This window comes from Cottoperca gobio, chromosome 21 (genome assembly GCF_900634415.1).
Source record: "Cottoperca gobio chromosome 21, fCotGob3.1, whole genome shotgun sequence".
In the NCBI taxonomy this organism is placed as follows: Eukaryota; Metazoa; Chordata; class Actinopteri; order Perciformes; family Bovichtidae; genus Cottoperca; species Cottoperca gobio.
In genome coordinates this window covers 10,129,298-10,146,887 of record NC_041375.1, presented here as the reverse complement: position 1 = coordinate 10,146,887, position 17,590 = coordinate 10,129,298, and the positions used below count along the sequence as shown (strand labels likewise).

Sequence of the window (17,590 nt, the reverse complement as noted above, 5' to 3'; positions counted from 1 at the left end):
GTTGAGTCAATAAAATAGATTTTCTATGGTAACTTCATTTTAGGTTTAGACATTATTTCAAGCTTAAATTATTCCCATTAAAAGTTAATTCTATGTTCGGAAAAACACAAATAAAATGTTTTAAGGCTTTTAGCCCAGAATTTTCTACTGAACAGAGTATATTACTTGTACGATTTAATGCCACCTTATTAAATGAATCAATTGGATATGGCGTCAATATGGAGTTGATGTCAATCCAAGTTTCGATCAACTTCTAAATAATTTAGGGGCACCTAACGATGGGACATTAGTTACATATTTAAAATGAAAAGTGGAATTTGGAGTGGAATATGCTTTTGTAAAAAAATATTATCAGGACCACTGCCTAAAAAAGATTAAAAAAAACAACTTGACGTTGGGAGTTGTGTTCCCTAACATCTAAATGTTTGTAGTCTGTGGGGTTTGTTGTTCAATTTTATTTCTATTATTTCGAATAGGAGCCTGAGCAACCGGAGTCTCCATGCTTTCTAAAACACATCAGTAACAGTGTAAGTTTCAGTGAACGTATCCTATTACAAAGATGACATCCTCCTGTGGTGTAGCTTAAGTCTGCAAACCCCAAGGAGAGAAAGGACAGAAGGGAACAGTGATCCCATCTCAGGCTAAAGCCACCAGGTGAGTAAAATGTATTCCTTTCATTCTTTTGGTTGTTGTTTATGTTCTCATTTGTGTCATTGTTCTCCTGGACTTTTCTTGTATGATTAAGTTATTTTATATGGTATATTTATTTGTGCACGAACAGAGTTTGTCAAGCAGATAACTAAAACAGAAAAGTGGATTGTTACCTTTGTTTTAAATGTGTTGTAGTTTTTGCACAATCATATAATAACCAGATTGTATTAAGTAATTATGACAATGAAGTATAGCTATATAATAATTAATTGTATAATTGTGTATAACTTACTGACCAGACATGAGTAGTGAGTTAGAGGTTTTGGGTATGTTTACCTTTTATTTGTATCTTATTCTCTTGTCAATATGCCACCATTATATAACATGTATAGTATAAGTCTGATGTAGCTCATCATCACGTATCTTCACAAGGTAAGATCATGACATCTAAAATTGATGATCCTCCACCTTACGAGGATGCACTGCACCATCCTAAGTATGGAAACTACCCCCACCAGCTACAACATGGCTCCCCTCTTCCACCACCTCCATCTTACAGCCCCAGTCCAGACATGTGCCCCGGCCCGCCTGGCTACTTGGGCCAGGAGGGCAGCTACCCGCAGGCTGGGGTGTGGGCAGCCCCTGGCTTCTCTCCATCTCGGATGCCCACTACAATACCAACTCTGTCTGCTGGAGTGCATGCATCCAACCAAGGTTCTGAGGAAACGATACAAGACTTCAGTTTATCACATCTTGCATTATGGTTGGATCAGCTTCCAAGTGTAATACGTTTAAATGACTACTTTACTATTCCCAATTCTGCAGGAGACATGGATGATTTTCTGAGCACCCAGTGGGAGAGCACATCTATTCGGCATGCCTTCATTAGAAAGGTAAGGATTGTCATCATTGATTATGTAACACACAGACTTTTACTGTTTTTCTTTCTGTTGTTTAAAGTGCCAATGACAATCTTGTACAGCCACTGAAATGTTTTCAACAGAACTGCTTGGTTTTGTGTTTGTGGGCAGGTTTACATAATTTTAACAGCACAGCTTGCCGTCACCTTTTCAGTTGTTGCTGTCTTTACATTTGTGTAAGTGTTCCTATTCATGCCATGCAGTCTAATATTCCACAGCTTAATGTATCTGATGGAGGGTGAGAAACAGTTTACTCCGAGTGATCCCTTATGTCTGTGCTTTCATAGTGACCCAGTAAGGCTGTTTGTCATCAGATATCCTGCCATCTACTGGGCATCTTTGTGAGTTACACTCTAGGAACAAAACAAAAACATGCCTTCAGTGCAATTAGATTAAAAACAAAATAGAGCAATTACCCAGAATCAACAATATTCTCAGTGCTATTATTCTTGTGCCATGCTGTTATATACAGTAACAACCATAGTGATGTATCTCTCCATAGTGTGGTTTATTTTGTGGTGTACTGCATTCTCGTCTGCTGCAAAGAGGCGAGGTAAGCATGACCTGTCCTTTCTGAATAAATTAGGAAAATAGTTTTACCATTAATAATGTTAAGTCTTATTTAAATATTCATAAACAGTAATGATATTTACATACATTCTAAACTATTCATTACTATTTGTGTCCAGGAGGCGTTTCCCATGGAATGTTGTGCTGCTGGGAATATTTGTAAGTAATCTTTGCTCGAGTATGGATCAGAAACCAATATTGGGAATGATCCACTAAATCCATGTGGCCAAACTAAGGTCATATTGCGAGTAGTGACTGGAATTGTAAAAGAAAACAAAGACAGCCAGTAAGAAAGAAAACAACCCAGAAAAAGGTTCAAACCCGCTCATTGTTTTCATGTTTTATCTTGCAGACTCTCGCCTTGTCTTACATGTCTGGAACAATATCGAGGTTTGTTTTTGTCTCCCATTCATGCAATACATTGCATTACACAAATGCACTACATTTTGTGATGATGTATTACACCCTGTGATATTTTATGTTTCTGTTTTAATCACTATATGTGTCTTTTACAGCTATTATGAAACAAAGGCAGTGTTTCTCGCCATGGGAATAACAGCATTAGTTTGTATCGCTGTCACAATCTTCTGCTTCCAAACAAAGGTAGCTGGAGATGTAAACGGTGTCTCTCTGTAGCTCAGTAGCCTGTGGCTTGTCAGAGGATGTCTTTGTTGCAGTGTAAAATAATGCCTTTGTCTCGCATTACAATGAGGCACTGAGTTTCTTTAAATATTTATAACATTTTGGGATGAGAGGTGAATCCAACTTCTCTGTCTGATGTAACTCGACATGAATAAGTTAATTTTTTTGGCTGGAACATGACACATCCACCCAATATTTATTTTTATATATATTTAAAAACCTCATTGTGATCCTATTTCAAATTATTTTGACTACTCTTTCATGTGGCTTGAAGCATATTAACTTCCCTTTCATCTCGTTAATGACTTGTTTCTGTTCGCAGGTGGACTTCACCTCCTGCGGGGGACTTCTCTGCATTGCTTCCGTTATGCTCATGATCATCGGGATTGTTACTGCAGTCGTCCTGTCTTTCCAATATGTGAGGACCCTTTGCTCAAATTCTTTAATTTATTCTCTCTACTCGTGTTTCTCAGTGAGAGGAATAGCTGCTCAGTAGGGTGTATCTCTGTGACTGATTTCACATTCAGAGGCCTTTCTTATATCACTCAACAGGTCCCTTGGCTGCATATGCTCTATGCCGCAATTGGAGCCGTCATTTACACCCTGGTGAGTCTACTCTCACATGAATTTGAAGGAGTACATTTTCGAGCCTGGTATTTATTATAAGTTTATTATTGAATAACACAAGAGGCATTATAGACCTTACACCCCCCAAAAAAAGAATTGTTTGCAAGACCTACCAACATGCTGAACATTTGATATTTCTAGAGCCTTGGATTCATCAGTTTTGTCTTTGTTGGCACAAGAGGAAAGGTCTTCAGTAACAATCTAAATGGTTTATCAGCAAACAATGATAACGATACGGCCCATATTTATGGTTTTCTGGTGTAGCCAGTGGGCATATCATTGTTTACAGAATGATAGGCAATTTGAGACACGAGAATGGAGGTGGAGTTGAGAGATGACGTCTTCAACCAAATTGTTTTACAAGTAGCAAGTTTACACTTGGTGAACATTTTATTTTTTTGCTAATAGAAAGCAAAAATTGTCGTCAGATTATGGCATATGGCTTCCAAGATTGCATTTTGGCCAATTAGTTCAGCCTCTTTTGCTCTCCACATTTAATCACCATAGGACCATAAAGCTGCTCAGGAAATTTCATCATCATTATCATCATCATCATCATCAGTGGTAAATTGCTGTTTTTGTTGTATAGTGGTAAAATGGAAAGGGTTCATTATCTGGAGATATTGAACATGATCAATACATTTCATGGCAACTTTCCTACTAGATTTTGATATTTGTTTGAGGCGCGGTTCTGGAGGATGCCTTGTCGGCCTGTAAGTCACTCTGCCCACAACTTTGGTCTAGAATGAAATATCCCATCGACTATTGGTTGGAATGGCGTCAAAATGTTGTACATACATTCATAGCTTCCGGGCAATGTATCCCACATGACTTTGGCTATCCCCTGATTTTTCCTCCTTTTCACTTCTCTAGTAAAATATCTCAACATTCAGTTGATGGGTTAGCACAAAAAGACATTCAACGTTCCCAGAGGATGTATCTAAATGACTTTAGTCAACTTGTTTTTAAGCATCAAGAGGTTCACATCAGTGAGTAAAACGTCTCAAGTAGGATATTGGATGCGTTGCCATGACATTCACGTTACCGCCAGGATGATTTCTAATAACTTTGGTGATCCTTTGTATTTTCTCTACCACCATCATCCATCCATCTATCCATCCATCCATCCATCCATCGTCTACCGCTTATCCGGCGTCGGGTCGCGGGGGCAGCAGCTCCAGTAAGGAACCCCAAACTTCCCTTCTCCGAGCCACATCCTCCAGCTCCGACTGGGGGATCCCGAGACGCCAGCCACCCATCTGAGAAAACCCATTTCGGCCTCTTGTACCCGTGATCTCGTTCTTTCAGTCATGACCCAGCCTTCATGACCATAGGTGAGGGTAGGAACGAAGATCGCCTGGAAGATCGAGAGCTTTGCCTTCTGGCTCAGGGTAATGTAATACCGCCCCCGCTGCTCCGATTCTCCGGCCAATCTCTCGCTCCATCGTGCCCTCACTCGCGAACAAGACCCCAAAGTACTTGAACTCCTTCACTTTGGGTAAGGGCTCATTCCCTGCCCAGATGGTGATCAGTTGACAGCTCCGCCCCTCTCTTCACCCGAGTGTCCAAAACATGCGGCCTCATCAGATGATACGATCACAAAATCGATCATTGACCTTTGGCGCTCTGGTACCACGTACACTTATGAGCATCCTTATGTTCGAACATGGTGTTTGTTATGGCCATTCCATGACTAGCACAGAAGTCCAACAACAAACGACCGTTCGGGTTTAGATCAGGGAGGCCGTTCCTCCCAATCACGCCTCTCCAGGTGTCTCCATCGTTTCCCACGTGCGCGTTAAAGTCTCCCAGCAAGACTACGGAGTCCCCCACTGGAGTCCCCTGCAGGGCTCCATTCAGGGTCTCCAAGAAGGCCGAATACTCCGAACTGTTTGGGGCATAGGCACAAACAACAGTCAGAGTTTCCCCCCCCCCCCATAACCCGAAGGCGTAGGGAGGCAACCCTCTCGACCACTGGGGTGAACTCCAACGTAGCAGCGCTCAGCCGGCGGCTTGTGAGTATCCCCACACCCGCCCGACGCCTCACACCTTGGGCAACTCCGGAGAAGAATAGAGTCCAACCCCTATCCAGGAGCCAAGACTGTGCGTAGAGGTAAGCCCCACCAGATCCAACTAGTAGCGCTCCACCTCCCGCACTAGTTCCGGCTCCTTTCCCCACAGAGAGGTGACGTTCCACGTCCCCAAAGCCAGCCTCTGCTGCCCAGGTCTGGTCCGTTGAGGTCCCTGACCATCACTGCCACCCGTGTGACAGCGCACCCGACCCCAGCGGTTCTTCCTGTGAGTGGTGGGCCCACAGGATGGATGGATGGATGGGAGGCACCATGTAGCTTCTTCGGGCTGTGCCCGACCGGGCTCCGTGGCAAACACGGCCACCAGGTGCTCGCTGTCGGGCCCTCCCTCTGGGCCTGGCTCCAGACGGGGGCCCCGGGCTTCCTCCGGGCAGGTTCTCTCCTTCTCTTTCCCTTTTTTTCATGAGGTCGTTTTGAATCATTCTTAGTCTGGCCTCTCACCTGAGACCAATTTGCCTTGAGAGACCCTACCAGGACCACTAGGCTCCAGACAACACAGCTCTCAGGTTCATAGGGACACACAAACCTCTCCACCACGGTATGGTGATGGTGATGGTTCCACCATCATGTCATTTTTATTTAACTAATACTTGGTTTATAATCAAATACCTTTCAAACGTAATGCATTCCCATCAGCCTCAAGTGTGCTTTGTACACTTGCAAATATTAGTATGGGTGAACAGATTAAAAATTAGCATGTTAGCACTAGTGAGGCTATAGACTTTAGTTTTCTTTGAGTACAGGTTGAATCTTTGTTCTGATAGTAGTACTTAAGGAAATGCCAGTGTCACAAAAAAAATAGTATTCATTTAGATGGGGAACACGAAAATCGATGTAAAAAATGTTATGTCAATGTAACAGTAACAATATCTGTAGCTACACTTCTTGATGTTTGAATGAGACTTAATGCTTGTGACTATGTTTGAGGTTAACATGAAATAGTATAAAACAGTCTTGCCAGCTGTTGTCAAAATCTCTGAGTTTTTATCTCCATCCTGCACTCAGCAGATAAACACATATTCATTCTATTTTTGACTTCTCTTCCTCTGTTAGTTTTTAGTATACAACACCCAACTTCTTATTGGAAATCGGGAGTTGGCCATCAGCCCAGAGGAGTACATCTACGGAGCTCTCTCTCTCTACATTGACATTGTTCACATCTTCCTCTTCATCCTTCAAGTCGGTGGAGCTGCGACTGAATGAGCACGTGGTTAGAGCACATCCTGTTAACCTAATGCTACATGTACACAAGTGTGTCAGTTAGGATGTTTTATTACCAGCTATCAATGTTTAAAGTCCAAACTATTCATTTAAATGTATAAAAGTTTATTTTTTACGTCTGTAACACTAGAGCACTTTGATTTATGAATAAGTAAGGCAGTGAATTCAGTCTTTTACTCACCCATCTGTGAATGAGGAGAGAAACTTACATTGTTACTTAATATTGTGTCTTCCTTTATGATTGAGCAAGTGGTATTTTAGTAGATCACGAATGTGTCATGCAGCCATGATTGATTACATTGAGCCTATACTGGAAGGGACATAAAATGTGCATATTTTAACAATGCATTAATCTGTGAACTATTACTTGTATCAAACATTATGTAAGTTTGTAAGTACGGACTTCAGAAGCACACACAATACATATTCATAAAATTGAAACCAAGTATTAGATGGTGTTAGAAGTTTTTATTATTATGTGTGTTTAGACCTGTAATGAAATACAAAACACCTGCAGTTACAGGCATACAGCTGGAGACCACAGTCATTAGTCCCGTCTGTGCTAAAGGTATTTCTTTCAACATCTCCATAAAAAAAGAACTTAGACAAACACTTACTTGATTAAAAGATGGATTAAGTGTGTGCAGCTTTACAGGAACTTTCCTTAAAATCACTACCCAACTACCTTTTCTCTGTTTTGTATTTTATTTGTCGTTGTTGTTAGACAGCGACCTACACCAATCAATAAACGACACCCTACTGTTGCAAATGCTTAATTCTCACATCTCAATTGTTAATCATAGGAGGCACTTTAGAGCCAGCAGGGTGGCACAAAGCTCCTATAGTCTTCCCCCTTTTTGCGATTGTGGATTAGTATTGTTTCCCATCACCAGCATCTGCTTTGTCTACGTGGTTGAAGGTTCAAGGTGTGAGGCGCTTGGGGTCACGTGGGAACATGGATGTCTGACGCACGTTGTGGAGACCCAGGTACAGCATGCAGACTCTCTCCAGGCCTGAAAGGGAGGACAGTTCAGTCACTCAACAACTCTTTATTTTTGACAAAAATAACCTACCTGGAGCCATATTAACATACTTTATATTTTTAGGGTTTTTGCATTTTAAGAAAGGATAGTTACAGAGCATACAACAAAAATAATTAGATAAGATAAAATATCAATCAGCTAAAGCTAAGTCAATAAAATGACTAATTACATAAACTTCAATAATTAGGATATAGTTGACAGAACTGATAAATGCAAGTCAGAGGATACATTATACCAATAAAGAAACAACCACTGGGTAGCATAGATACACAATCATCTTAATCATTATCTAATAGGAAGATCATTAGAAATGTTGTGCGTTGTATCCCCTCCCCATTTTTCTTAAATTTCTTCCAAGATATGAACTTGATTTCTAATTCTCATAGTTCTTTTTTCCATTCTATGTATTTCATTTACAAGACTCTACCATTTAGAGTTAATTAAGTTTACATATTTTAACCAATTCCTTGTAATTTGTTGTTACTCTTATTAATAGGAATGCAGTATACTCTGATAATGCAGGTCATTAGTGTTCTGTGCCCCGTGTGTGTGTGTGTACCCCCCCCCAAATAAACAGGTGTTTCTTACCAATGCCTCCACCACCATGTGGGGGAGCTCCATACCGGAAGGAGTCGATGTATGACTTTATCTTCTCCAGATCTGTAGTATCATAAAAAGAAAAAGGCTGCTAAAGAACTTGTAATGACTGATCCAACACATTTCACGGCGTTGTAATTCAAACTGGTCACCAAAAGAGGGAGACAGAAATGACATGTAATGCACCTACTGCCCCTTTATCAGAGCCATCTCTACTCTTACCAATCTGGTGATGGATGGCCCTGTCAGTCAGCATCTGAGCGTCGTGGACTCTCTGAGCCCCAGACAGTATCTCCTCTCCCCTCATGAACATGTCATACGAGTTAGAGTATTTCTGAACAAAAACAAAAACAAACGTCACCTAAGAGTTCAATAATTTGTGACATGAAAGGAGACAGACAAAACATAAAGATTTGGAAAGTAAAAAAAAAGGACTGCTGCAGTCTGGTCAACACAGGACACAGCGGTGCAAGAAGCAAAGACCGTGTGACACTGCAGGATTCTCATGAAGCTATAAAAAAGTATATTAAATGTGTCATGACCACGCTGTAGGGAACTAAATCCACTGTGGTATTTATCAGCCAGCACTTCCCACAGAGGGCTGAAGAATCGTTGGCAAGTCAAAAAGCTGCTCTTTGGCAGTTTGACAAGTTCAACTACAGGTTAACCACAAAACCCATTTGCAAAAATGTACATAACATTTCTCACTGCACATGTCTTACTATGCAGCCGATAACTGTGTATGCTGTATGTGTGTATGAGTTTGTGAGAGACTTACAGGGTTGTTTGGATCAGGCATCGTGTAGAAGGGTCTAACAGCCAGCGGGTACTTATCCAGCACATAGAAGTCGGTGTCATACTGAGGAAGAAAAAGAAAGAAAGCGTGAAAACAGTCAATATTTGTTTTAATAAATGTGACTTTCTGGAAAACCTGTGAACGAATCAAGACGGTATCTCCCCCTTTCCTTATATAATGTAACATTGCATAATGAGCTATTTGAAATGCACCTTCCTGTTATGGTTGTAAGTTGCCATCAACATCTTCCTCCACGCTACAGGATACATGTTTTATGATGTTTGTGTAAAATCTGCCAAAACTACTCATTCTAGTCATTTTTATCATGTGCAGTGATTATGAACACTATGTGAAGTTGTAAATATATTTTTTAACTCCAAGTGGAAAGTTCTGTAAACGCTGACTGTGGCTCAGGTGCTATGACATGATAATTACATCACCACAGTGTTTGGAGCGCTCTGATGAAAGCAGCTGAATTTAATGCTGCACCCCATCAAATTATGACTTTTTAATACTTATTTTAATCCATTTTAAAATCCAGCCACGCAGATCCAAATCAGTTTTTTTTCTAATCTGCAGAAACAATTTTCACACAGTCAGTGTCCAACCACTAATGAAACACTCTGACATCTATTAATGAAACACATTTGAACACACCTTTTCCTTGACAAGACGGCCAAGCAGCTTCTCATTGGGAGTACTGCAGAACAACAAAAAAGACATTCACTTTAAAAACTCATAACTTTATCCTATAGTGCCACATTTTTTACCTGTAACTTGCCTGCAACTGAATAAAAAAAAAGAAAAATGTATTCTCTCATGGTGGCGTTACGCCTGCAGCACAACACAAAGCTATTGTTATGCATTTCTCATTTACGCAACTGTGAGTAAATAGTTAAATAAAACCGCATTGATCAGAGGAATGACTTGCATGTTAGAATATTGCTGAGTTATTGGTCTCACTTCCTCTCTTTAAACCTGTGTCTAAATGTTTTTCTGCTTTTATCAAATAATATCATCTGACAGAATGAGTGGGATGTGAGAGCCAGGGTGTGTAGTGTATTCTGACCTGAGATCCTCCTCGTCACCCATCTCCACCCCAGCCTCATGCAGCATGGCCAGGGCCTCGGTGTACTCCAGCCTCAGAGTGGGCTCCAGGAATTTGAAAGGCTCACTGGGGTACTGCTTGTTCACAGTCTGGATCTCTGTCTGGAAGCTGATGCAGACAGACACGTGCACACACACACACACAAACACACACACATTAAATCTATTAACCAGGGTTCAGAATTACTGCCCACGCACAGCCACATGTCAGAGATATTTGCTATTGGTAGTTAACCTAACAAGGTCACAGCCAACACTGGTCAGTGACTCTGTGAGATAATATTAGATGGAAAGGCCTCTTAAAGTTTTGCACAGTGTTTGAGTTACAAACGTTGTCCCTGCTGGGCGCCATACTGTACGTGCTTTACTATAAAACAGAGCAAAGCAGAGCTTGTGGAGGTAGTAGGTAGCTTACTAAATCACTATTAAAAACACTACAATAAAAAGGGGGAGATATAATAAAAAGCATAATTCCATTTTTCACAACAAGTATTTTCATAAGTTTTTAAAGCAACGCAGGACAGACTACCAACAGATCCCCTGGAGGGCTGGAACATCAGTCAAATGCATATGTAAAAATGATCTATTACGTCAAGGAAGAACAGTCTGGAAGTTGTGAGAATAAAAGCTAAAACAGTCAAACTGCCCTGATAAAAAGAGGAAGAGCTGTTGTTGTTGAAACTAACAAGCAGTGACTGACATTTAGAGTATAAAGGTGGCGGCCAACTGCATGAAACCTAATATGACCCGTCTCTGGAACAATGTTTCCCCTTTACATATACTTAATTCTGTTCAAAATAGAAGTGGTAAAGAAATCCCCGTTTGTCCAAAATAAAGTCCCTTCTTCTTTTCTTAATAAATGTGTTTACCCAATCAGCCAAATCTCCCTAAACTTTTATCCTCTATTCATGCCAACTGCTTACGGGACAGAAATCCAACAATGCACGAATGACTACAGAATCTTCAGCATGTGAGCAAAAATAATAATTTAACTGGGTGAGAATAAACTGCCACTAAAACGCTGACTAAGTCGTTTAGGCAGCGTGTACGGCAGCTAAGAAGTCTATTTGCTTGGTGTCATTCCAGCCTGCTCTTCAACCCGATGGTGGGATGAAAAAAACTAAAAACTACAGGCATGCCAGAAGAGCTTTACCCACTGTTTCCATTTACCCGCTCTCTACACAAGCTGCACTAAGTCACACCACTAGGAGGCAACATAGGCACATCAACAGACTTTCAACAGAGCTGACAGCAGTAGGTGACAACACTGAATATGGATTCAGCAGCTGAAATTGTTTTTCTTAAAAAAAAGAACCAACGATATTTTGACTTCATGCCATTCACTGAATTTTCACCGCAGGAATTGATCCTGTCAAAATTCACCTCTTGTGTCGAGTAGGAAAAGAGAACTTGAGCCTCTACGGAATGTCATTTGCACTCACTTTCTGGTGCAATCGTCACCTCACCTTAGTTTAAGTCGAACAAACACCATAAGAACTTGTAAATAAAACCTCTTAGTTTGAGCTTTACTGTATGAATCCCAAACTTACTTGTCCCTCAGGCCTTTGAAGATCTGCACCATGGTTTCAGTGATGGAGTCGATCACTTCGTGGTAATGGTAGCTGAATGCCATCTCAATATCCAGACCCACAAACTCCGTCAAGTGACGGTGGGTGTTTGAGTCCTCCGCTCTGAAAACTGAAATGATGCAGATTTCATATCAACGTCTAAACAAAGTAAATGGAAGCAGAGTTAAAGTGGCAGTTAGCAACACATGAAGTGAAACAGCATCGTATCCACGGTGCACTGAATCCTCACACGTGCACCTGACCGGGTCACAAGCCAGAAGTACATTAAAGGCTCACCATAGTAAAACTCTGGGAAAGGAGATTCAGCATTGTCCCATGAAGTGTCATGAAATTAGGACAATGTGTTAATATGCAACGTTGTGCTTCATTGAATATTATTTTGTCACAAGGAGAGGCTGATGATAAGAAAAAGGCAAAAACTAAAATCAGTAGCATTGTTACTAGTGATGCTGTTATAATGCTAATCACAAGGCAAAGAGTTAGCGACTGCAGGTACTTTTATTTTATTGTCCGTTTCATTGTATCCTGTATTGTGAAGCTCTGTTAACTGTGAGGAGTGCTAGAAACTAAATCATCACTGATTAATAAATGACCCTATGAGTGCTATATATAAATTAACCAGCGCTGTGCATTATGGTTGTACAGAAGAATGACTGCTCTGTCAATGTTGGAGGGTCTCACTGAAATTAACTTCCTTCTTTCTGTTCTTTTAAATTGCCAGGTCTTCAGACGGGCGGAGCAGTCTTTACACATGCATGCAAGCGGTTGATTAAAGGTGCGTCTACATTCCACATATGGCTGAATGGTGTGGTAATCAGGTATGTGCACATGCACACAATTTCACAATGAGTTATAAAAACACAACCATGCATACGTAAGGCTTTAGCAATCTGTACAAGCATATTTATGCTTTCGTATGCAGAGTTTTAGTCAAGAATTTACATCGTTTAATACATCTTACATATATTTACTGAAACAACTCCAAACATGACATCTGCTTAAGGCCCCCCAGCTGTGGGAGCAACATTTAAAAACACAGTACTTCTGGACACTGGGATTTCGAGGAGAGTTGATCCCAATTCTCCTTACTTGCTGAATTGGTGCGACCGTAACTAAGGCAACAGTGGTAAGTAAACAGTTGCCTTAGAAGCAGTGATGACCTTAAGGCCTTTGATTTCTCCGGCGGAGCTACAGAGAAGCAAACAAAGACCTCGGTCCAGTCTGTAGAGCACCTTTCTCTCAAATGTTTGATTGAGAATCACTTTAAAAATCACATGCAAGTAGCAAATTAAAAAGGAAGGCTGCGTATAGGGCGTCTTGTATTTATGCATGTTGTTTTGTTACATACTGCGTGTATTCAATCTGATGGTGGCAGTGTTTGCTTACCTTAAGAACTGGGGGGTCTCATAAACTCAGTACAGCACCATAAAGTCTTTTATAAGTCCCATTGTGTCACTAACACACTAACACACTGCAGCAGCTCCGACCACAGTGAAAGCAACAGAGGGAGGTCTGTTAAACTTTAACAATTTAAATGCATTTGAAGCCATTTTCCAAACGGTCATTTCGGTTAATAGGGTCTACGCTTTTTCACGACACTCTTGCTGCTCGTTTCGCTGTTTGCCATCAGTGAATGTGCTTGAGTGGACAGTCGGGAGGCATTCTTACCTGGACCCACGCAGAAGACCTTGTCAAAGTCAGCACAGATGCACATCTGCTTGTAGAGCTGGGGAGACTGGGCCAGGTAGGCGCTGGTTTTAAAGTAAGACACAGTGAAGACATTTGCTCCACCTTCGCTGGCAGCTAGAAGTGAACAAAGACAACTTTTAGATATGAAAGGAGGTTTTTACTGTCCCACGGCACAAAATGGCCATTAAGTGCAAGCGCTGTTTTTGACCAGAACACACTTTGCAATAAACTGAGTTTCTCACTTCACAAGCGCAGACACCCCCCTACCTAATGATGATACACATATTGTCTATTCAGTAGACGATTCAGTAGGAGCTCTAATTATCCACCTTGCAGCCCTTTTTCCCGCTTCTCTTTTTGAAAATAAGATATTCCTATGACAACTTCAGGCCAGCAGAAACTATGCCTCAGACCTTTTGACTTCAAATGATTGGATGCTGACAAAGTCAATAAAGTATATATATTTTAACATTAATCTAATTAAAAAACAGTTGCCTTGCATGTTTTTCAAAACAAACTAATATTGGCCTCACTCAAACCAGCCTTGTGTAAAGCATGTGCGGTATTATGTGATTTTTCTCACGTCAGTAGTAGGGTGGGTTCACACAGCAAACTGTACGTACCATGGGTGTGGGCAGACAGGAAGATGCGGTTTTTACAAAAAGCACACAGTGTTGGTTAACAAGTGCCGCCAAAATAAAAGAGCGGCAGTTTTGAATTTAGCTGTGCCAGGCTAAGTCAATATCATTGGTTCTTTAAGAAAAGAAGAAGTGAGCGTGGCGTAGGTTGCACAACAGTTCATTTCAAATCTCACAGGCACGTGGGAGACTGAGGCCTGGAGATGAGTGTACAACAATGTGTACTTTTGTTGTAAGAAATGCAATCGATTTGGACTCAAACTTACTTTAAATGTCATCTAATTTCCCACGGGGATAAATAAAGTATTCTGAATCCAAAAATGATTTTGGACAAATCCTGTTCATTATACATCATATACAACCTAGTGAGCATTTTCTCTTGGCTTTCAAACAATGAATTATTTTCAGCTGAAGAGTGGAAAGGTAAATTGTATACAAGTGGAATACCAAGTCATCTCTAACACCTGATGTTGAGGAAAAGGTACCAGGATAAGAGAGACACTGTAAGGAAAGCTCAAAATAACTCTTCTGATTATCAGTGGGAAGATTTCTGTTTGAATCTTAAAGTACTTTTTATCCAGTCTTTCCTTCTTTCAGTGAAGAGGGATAAGGTCTTTTGGGAGGCTTCCCCTGCCAAATCAGAAAGGCATTGTGTGGAAATGTGAGAGTAGAGGAGCTGATGTGAGAGCAGACTGGATTTAAACGCTGATGGGTCTGAAACAACACTATATTGTATGCTTCCTTGTTTGTCGTTTGCTCGAACACAGATGTGCGTGGACTGTTAGTCACTGAAACCGTTTCGTGAGCTTCAACTGAACTTCAAGTTTGATATGATTTGCAGTCTTAAAAAACTAAAAACGGACAGCGCATACAGGAAGTCAACGTTACAACTGCCACGCGATGACTCACAGGACACCTGTGGGTGGTGATATGGAAACAAGCGTGCCTCTACTGATACATCTAATAAAAACACGATTCGATGCACGTTTAGTTTTAGTTTACCCATGGGGCAGGATCAACGTGACAGAGTGTGTTTGTACCTGATATGATTTTAGGGGTCTGGATCTCCACAAAGCCCTTTTTAGTGAGGGTGTCTCTGAAGAGCTGGCACACTCCCGACTGCAGGCGAAAGATGGCCTGGCTGGTGGTCGTCTTTGAGAGGATACACAAACGAACAAACACGCAGACACACACAGAGAGGCATTACCACACATAGCGTGATTTATTGGATTTATTACACAATCATAACAGATGTGTGAAAACGAGACTGCCAATTTCTGTTCATGCAACTGCTCTTGACATGAAGGGCAAAACATTTATTTGCTGGCGAGGACAAGACGTGCATTCAAAGCCAGTGAGAACCCCAGGTACTTCAAACCTATCATTATAAATGAAACCAGGGCGGGGAGATAAACAGCTCAAACTAAACCAAAAGATTACTGTAAAAACATAAGCCCTAAATTCTCCTAAAACTGCAACAGTTAGGCCACAGAGCATGTGAAAAACCCTCCTTTTAAACCGACTGACTCATCTCAAATGGTCACAAGAGTTGTAGAATTGAGCTTTACTGGCTTTCAATTCCAGTTATTACTCACCTCCATGAAGACAGACCCATGTCATTTCAAGATGCACAGGTCTGTTAATTAAAGTTTTAATTTCTCCTTTTTTTCTATTACTAGTGTCTGCCTGTCCCGAATAGGCCTCGTCTGACTAACAGTTTGCAGAATGGAAAGGTGATAATGTCCAAATACTGGCAGGCTCATTAATCTGCAGACATTGCTTTAGGGCTGTCTGGCAGGAACTTGTCTTTCAGTGTCTATCTAAATACTTTACCAAGAGAAGAAGAGGAGAAAGATGTAAAACTTCACCGCTTAAAAAAACCTTTTAACCTAGCCTTTAAAAAACAGTGAACCAAATGAACCACGTTAACCTCAGAACTCATATGGCTCATTTGTGTCACGTGTTACACATTGGGCTGTGGCCTTAATGTTAGACCTCAGAAACCCAACGTAAACACAGTCTGTGCAGGACCACTTTCAGAAATTAGAAATCACTTCCTGTTTCACAGCAAGTCTGCAGTGGGTGGATAGCGGTTAGCGATTAGCATATTCTCAAACTGGCACATTATCTGATGGTGCCCTCATTATGCTAGACCTGAACCTGACACACCTCTCGGTGGAATAGGAATAGTGCTGGAATAGTGACTACCAACTAGGGCTTTTATTCATTTTGCATTTTTCACAATTCTCTATAAATATAGCTTACACTTGAACTGATATTGATTTTTTTAGGTGGCTAAAATACATTTTGCTGCTGCCCCCATCCACAGCAGTACATTGCTGGTACTCCTGTCTGCTGCTCCAAACAGGGGGCTTGCCGACCTCCATCTACTGTAGGTATAATACACTGACTATAGATAAGTACCTCATGCAACCCCACTTCAAACAATCCAAACTAGCCCTGTAAGCTTGGGCTGATGCTCGTATACAGCATTTCTTACACGTCTATGATGCTGAGGTAATGGCAGCAGCACTGCTGTTAGGGGATTTGCCTAGACTTTATTCAACACCAATTAACCAGACAGAGACTGCCCAAAAACTTGTCTACATGCGAGTCCAGCTGTGTTGTGCAAACTAAATTCCAATTAATAGTTAAGATTGCGTTTCCACCGTGTTGTATTGTGAAGGGCTTAATGTTTAAGGATGGTCAAGTTACAAGGGGAGTACCGTAGGAACTAAATTATTATTAGGGGAGAAGTATGGTTCCCTTTTGCAGTGTTTATCTGCCAGAGTGGGAACCACTTTATAGCTTAACTGAGCTCTAAAGTGCAAAAGTGATGACAGACCCGAGTCCATGAGCTCAAAGTTCTCAGTGTTACAGAAACAGGTGTTGTTGAGAGGCTTGTGAGCTACGTGGCCCTGTGCTGTGGTGTTAGTGCCTTTCTGCCTGCTGCATCACACACGTGGGAGGCACAGATCAAACCTATGAGACGCTTTGCGGCTTGGTGTCTACTGCTGCTGCTGGCATAGGTTTAGCACATCTCCCACATTGAAAAAGATTGATAGAATCAACCCTCTAAAATCACAGACTCTTATTTTCAGGAAGTGAAGTTTGCTTTGCATTTTAAAATACTTATAGTAGCTTAAAAGTTGTCAACATAACTTAACTTAACATAACTATAAGATTCCTATAGTATAAGATAAAAGGAGAGGTTACATTATATTTATGGTAACTATAGAATTTGAACATTTAAATAAATAAATAATTTAAAACCATTTTTGAGATAAATAATGAATAACTAGCTCTGAAAAGACTTAAAAGACTTAAACAGTCTCAAATATCTAAAGTAACAGCTATTTTCATCTCATCGGACGAGCACACAAGCCTCAAATGTGAACATGTCACTTGCG

At 40.9% G+C, this 17,590-nt stretch overlaps 2 protein-coding genes across 2 annotated transcripts in view; one reads left to right on the top strand and one right to left on the bottom strand.

Moving 5' to 3' along the window:
* Window positions 1–545: 545 nt before the first annotated feature.
* LOC115026327 (protein lifeguard 3) lies at window positions 546–7,021 on the top strand. Its single transcript, XM_029459109.1, has 12 exons — window positions 546–654; window positions 1,084–1,365; window positions 1,477–1,544; window positions 1,683–1,747; window positions 1,859–1,912; window positions 2,074–2,124; window positions 2,261–2,300; window positions 2,494–2,531; window positions 2,657–2,744; window positions 3,106–3,201; window positions 3,336–3,389; window positions 6,554–7,021. The coding sequence occupies exons 2-12, from the start codon at window positions 1,092–1,094 to the stop codon at window positions 6,701–6,703; spliced, it is 978 nt and encodes a 325-aa protein (XP_029314969.1). The 5' UTR covers window positions 546–654; window positions 1,084–1,091; the 3' UTR covers window positions 6,704–7,021.
* A 153-nt stretch (window positions 7,022–7,174) lies between these two features.
* The window catches only part of dars1 (aspartyl-tRNA synthetase 1), a 31,789-nt gene continuing 21,373 nt past the window's right edge, over window positions 7,175–17,590 (bottom strand). The window contains exons 10-18 of the mRNA XM_029459108.1: window positions 15,221–15,332; window positions 13,522–13,656; window positions 11,815–11,962; window positions 10,227–10,373; window positions 9,815–9,857; window positions 9,140–9,220; window positions 8,584–8,695; window positions 8,353–8,424; window positions 7,175–7,734 (exon numbers count right to left, since the gene is read on the bottom strand). Of these exons, the coding sequence (XP_029314968.1) occupies window positions 7,643–7,734; window positions 8,353–8,424; window positions 8,584–8,695; window positions 9,140–9,220; window positions 9,815–9,857; window positions 10,227–10,373; window positions 11,815–11,962; window positions 13,522–13,656; window positions 15,221–15,332 (942 nt within the window). The 3' untranslated portion in view covers window positions 7,175–7,642. The remainder of the gene's footprint in view (window positions 7,735–8,352; window positions 8,425–8,583; window positions 8,696–9,139; window positions 9,221–9,814; window positions 9,858–10,226; window positions 10,374–11,814; window positions 11,963–13,521; window positions 13,657–15,220; window positions 15,333–17,590) is intronic.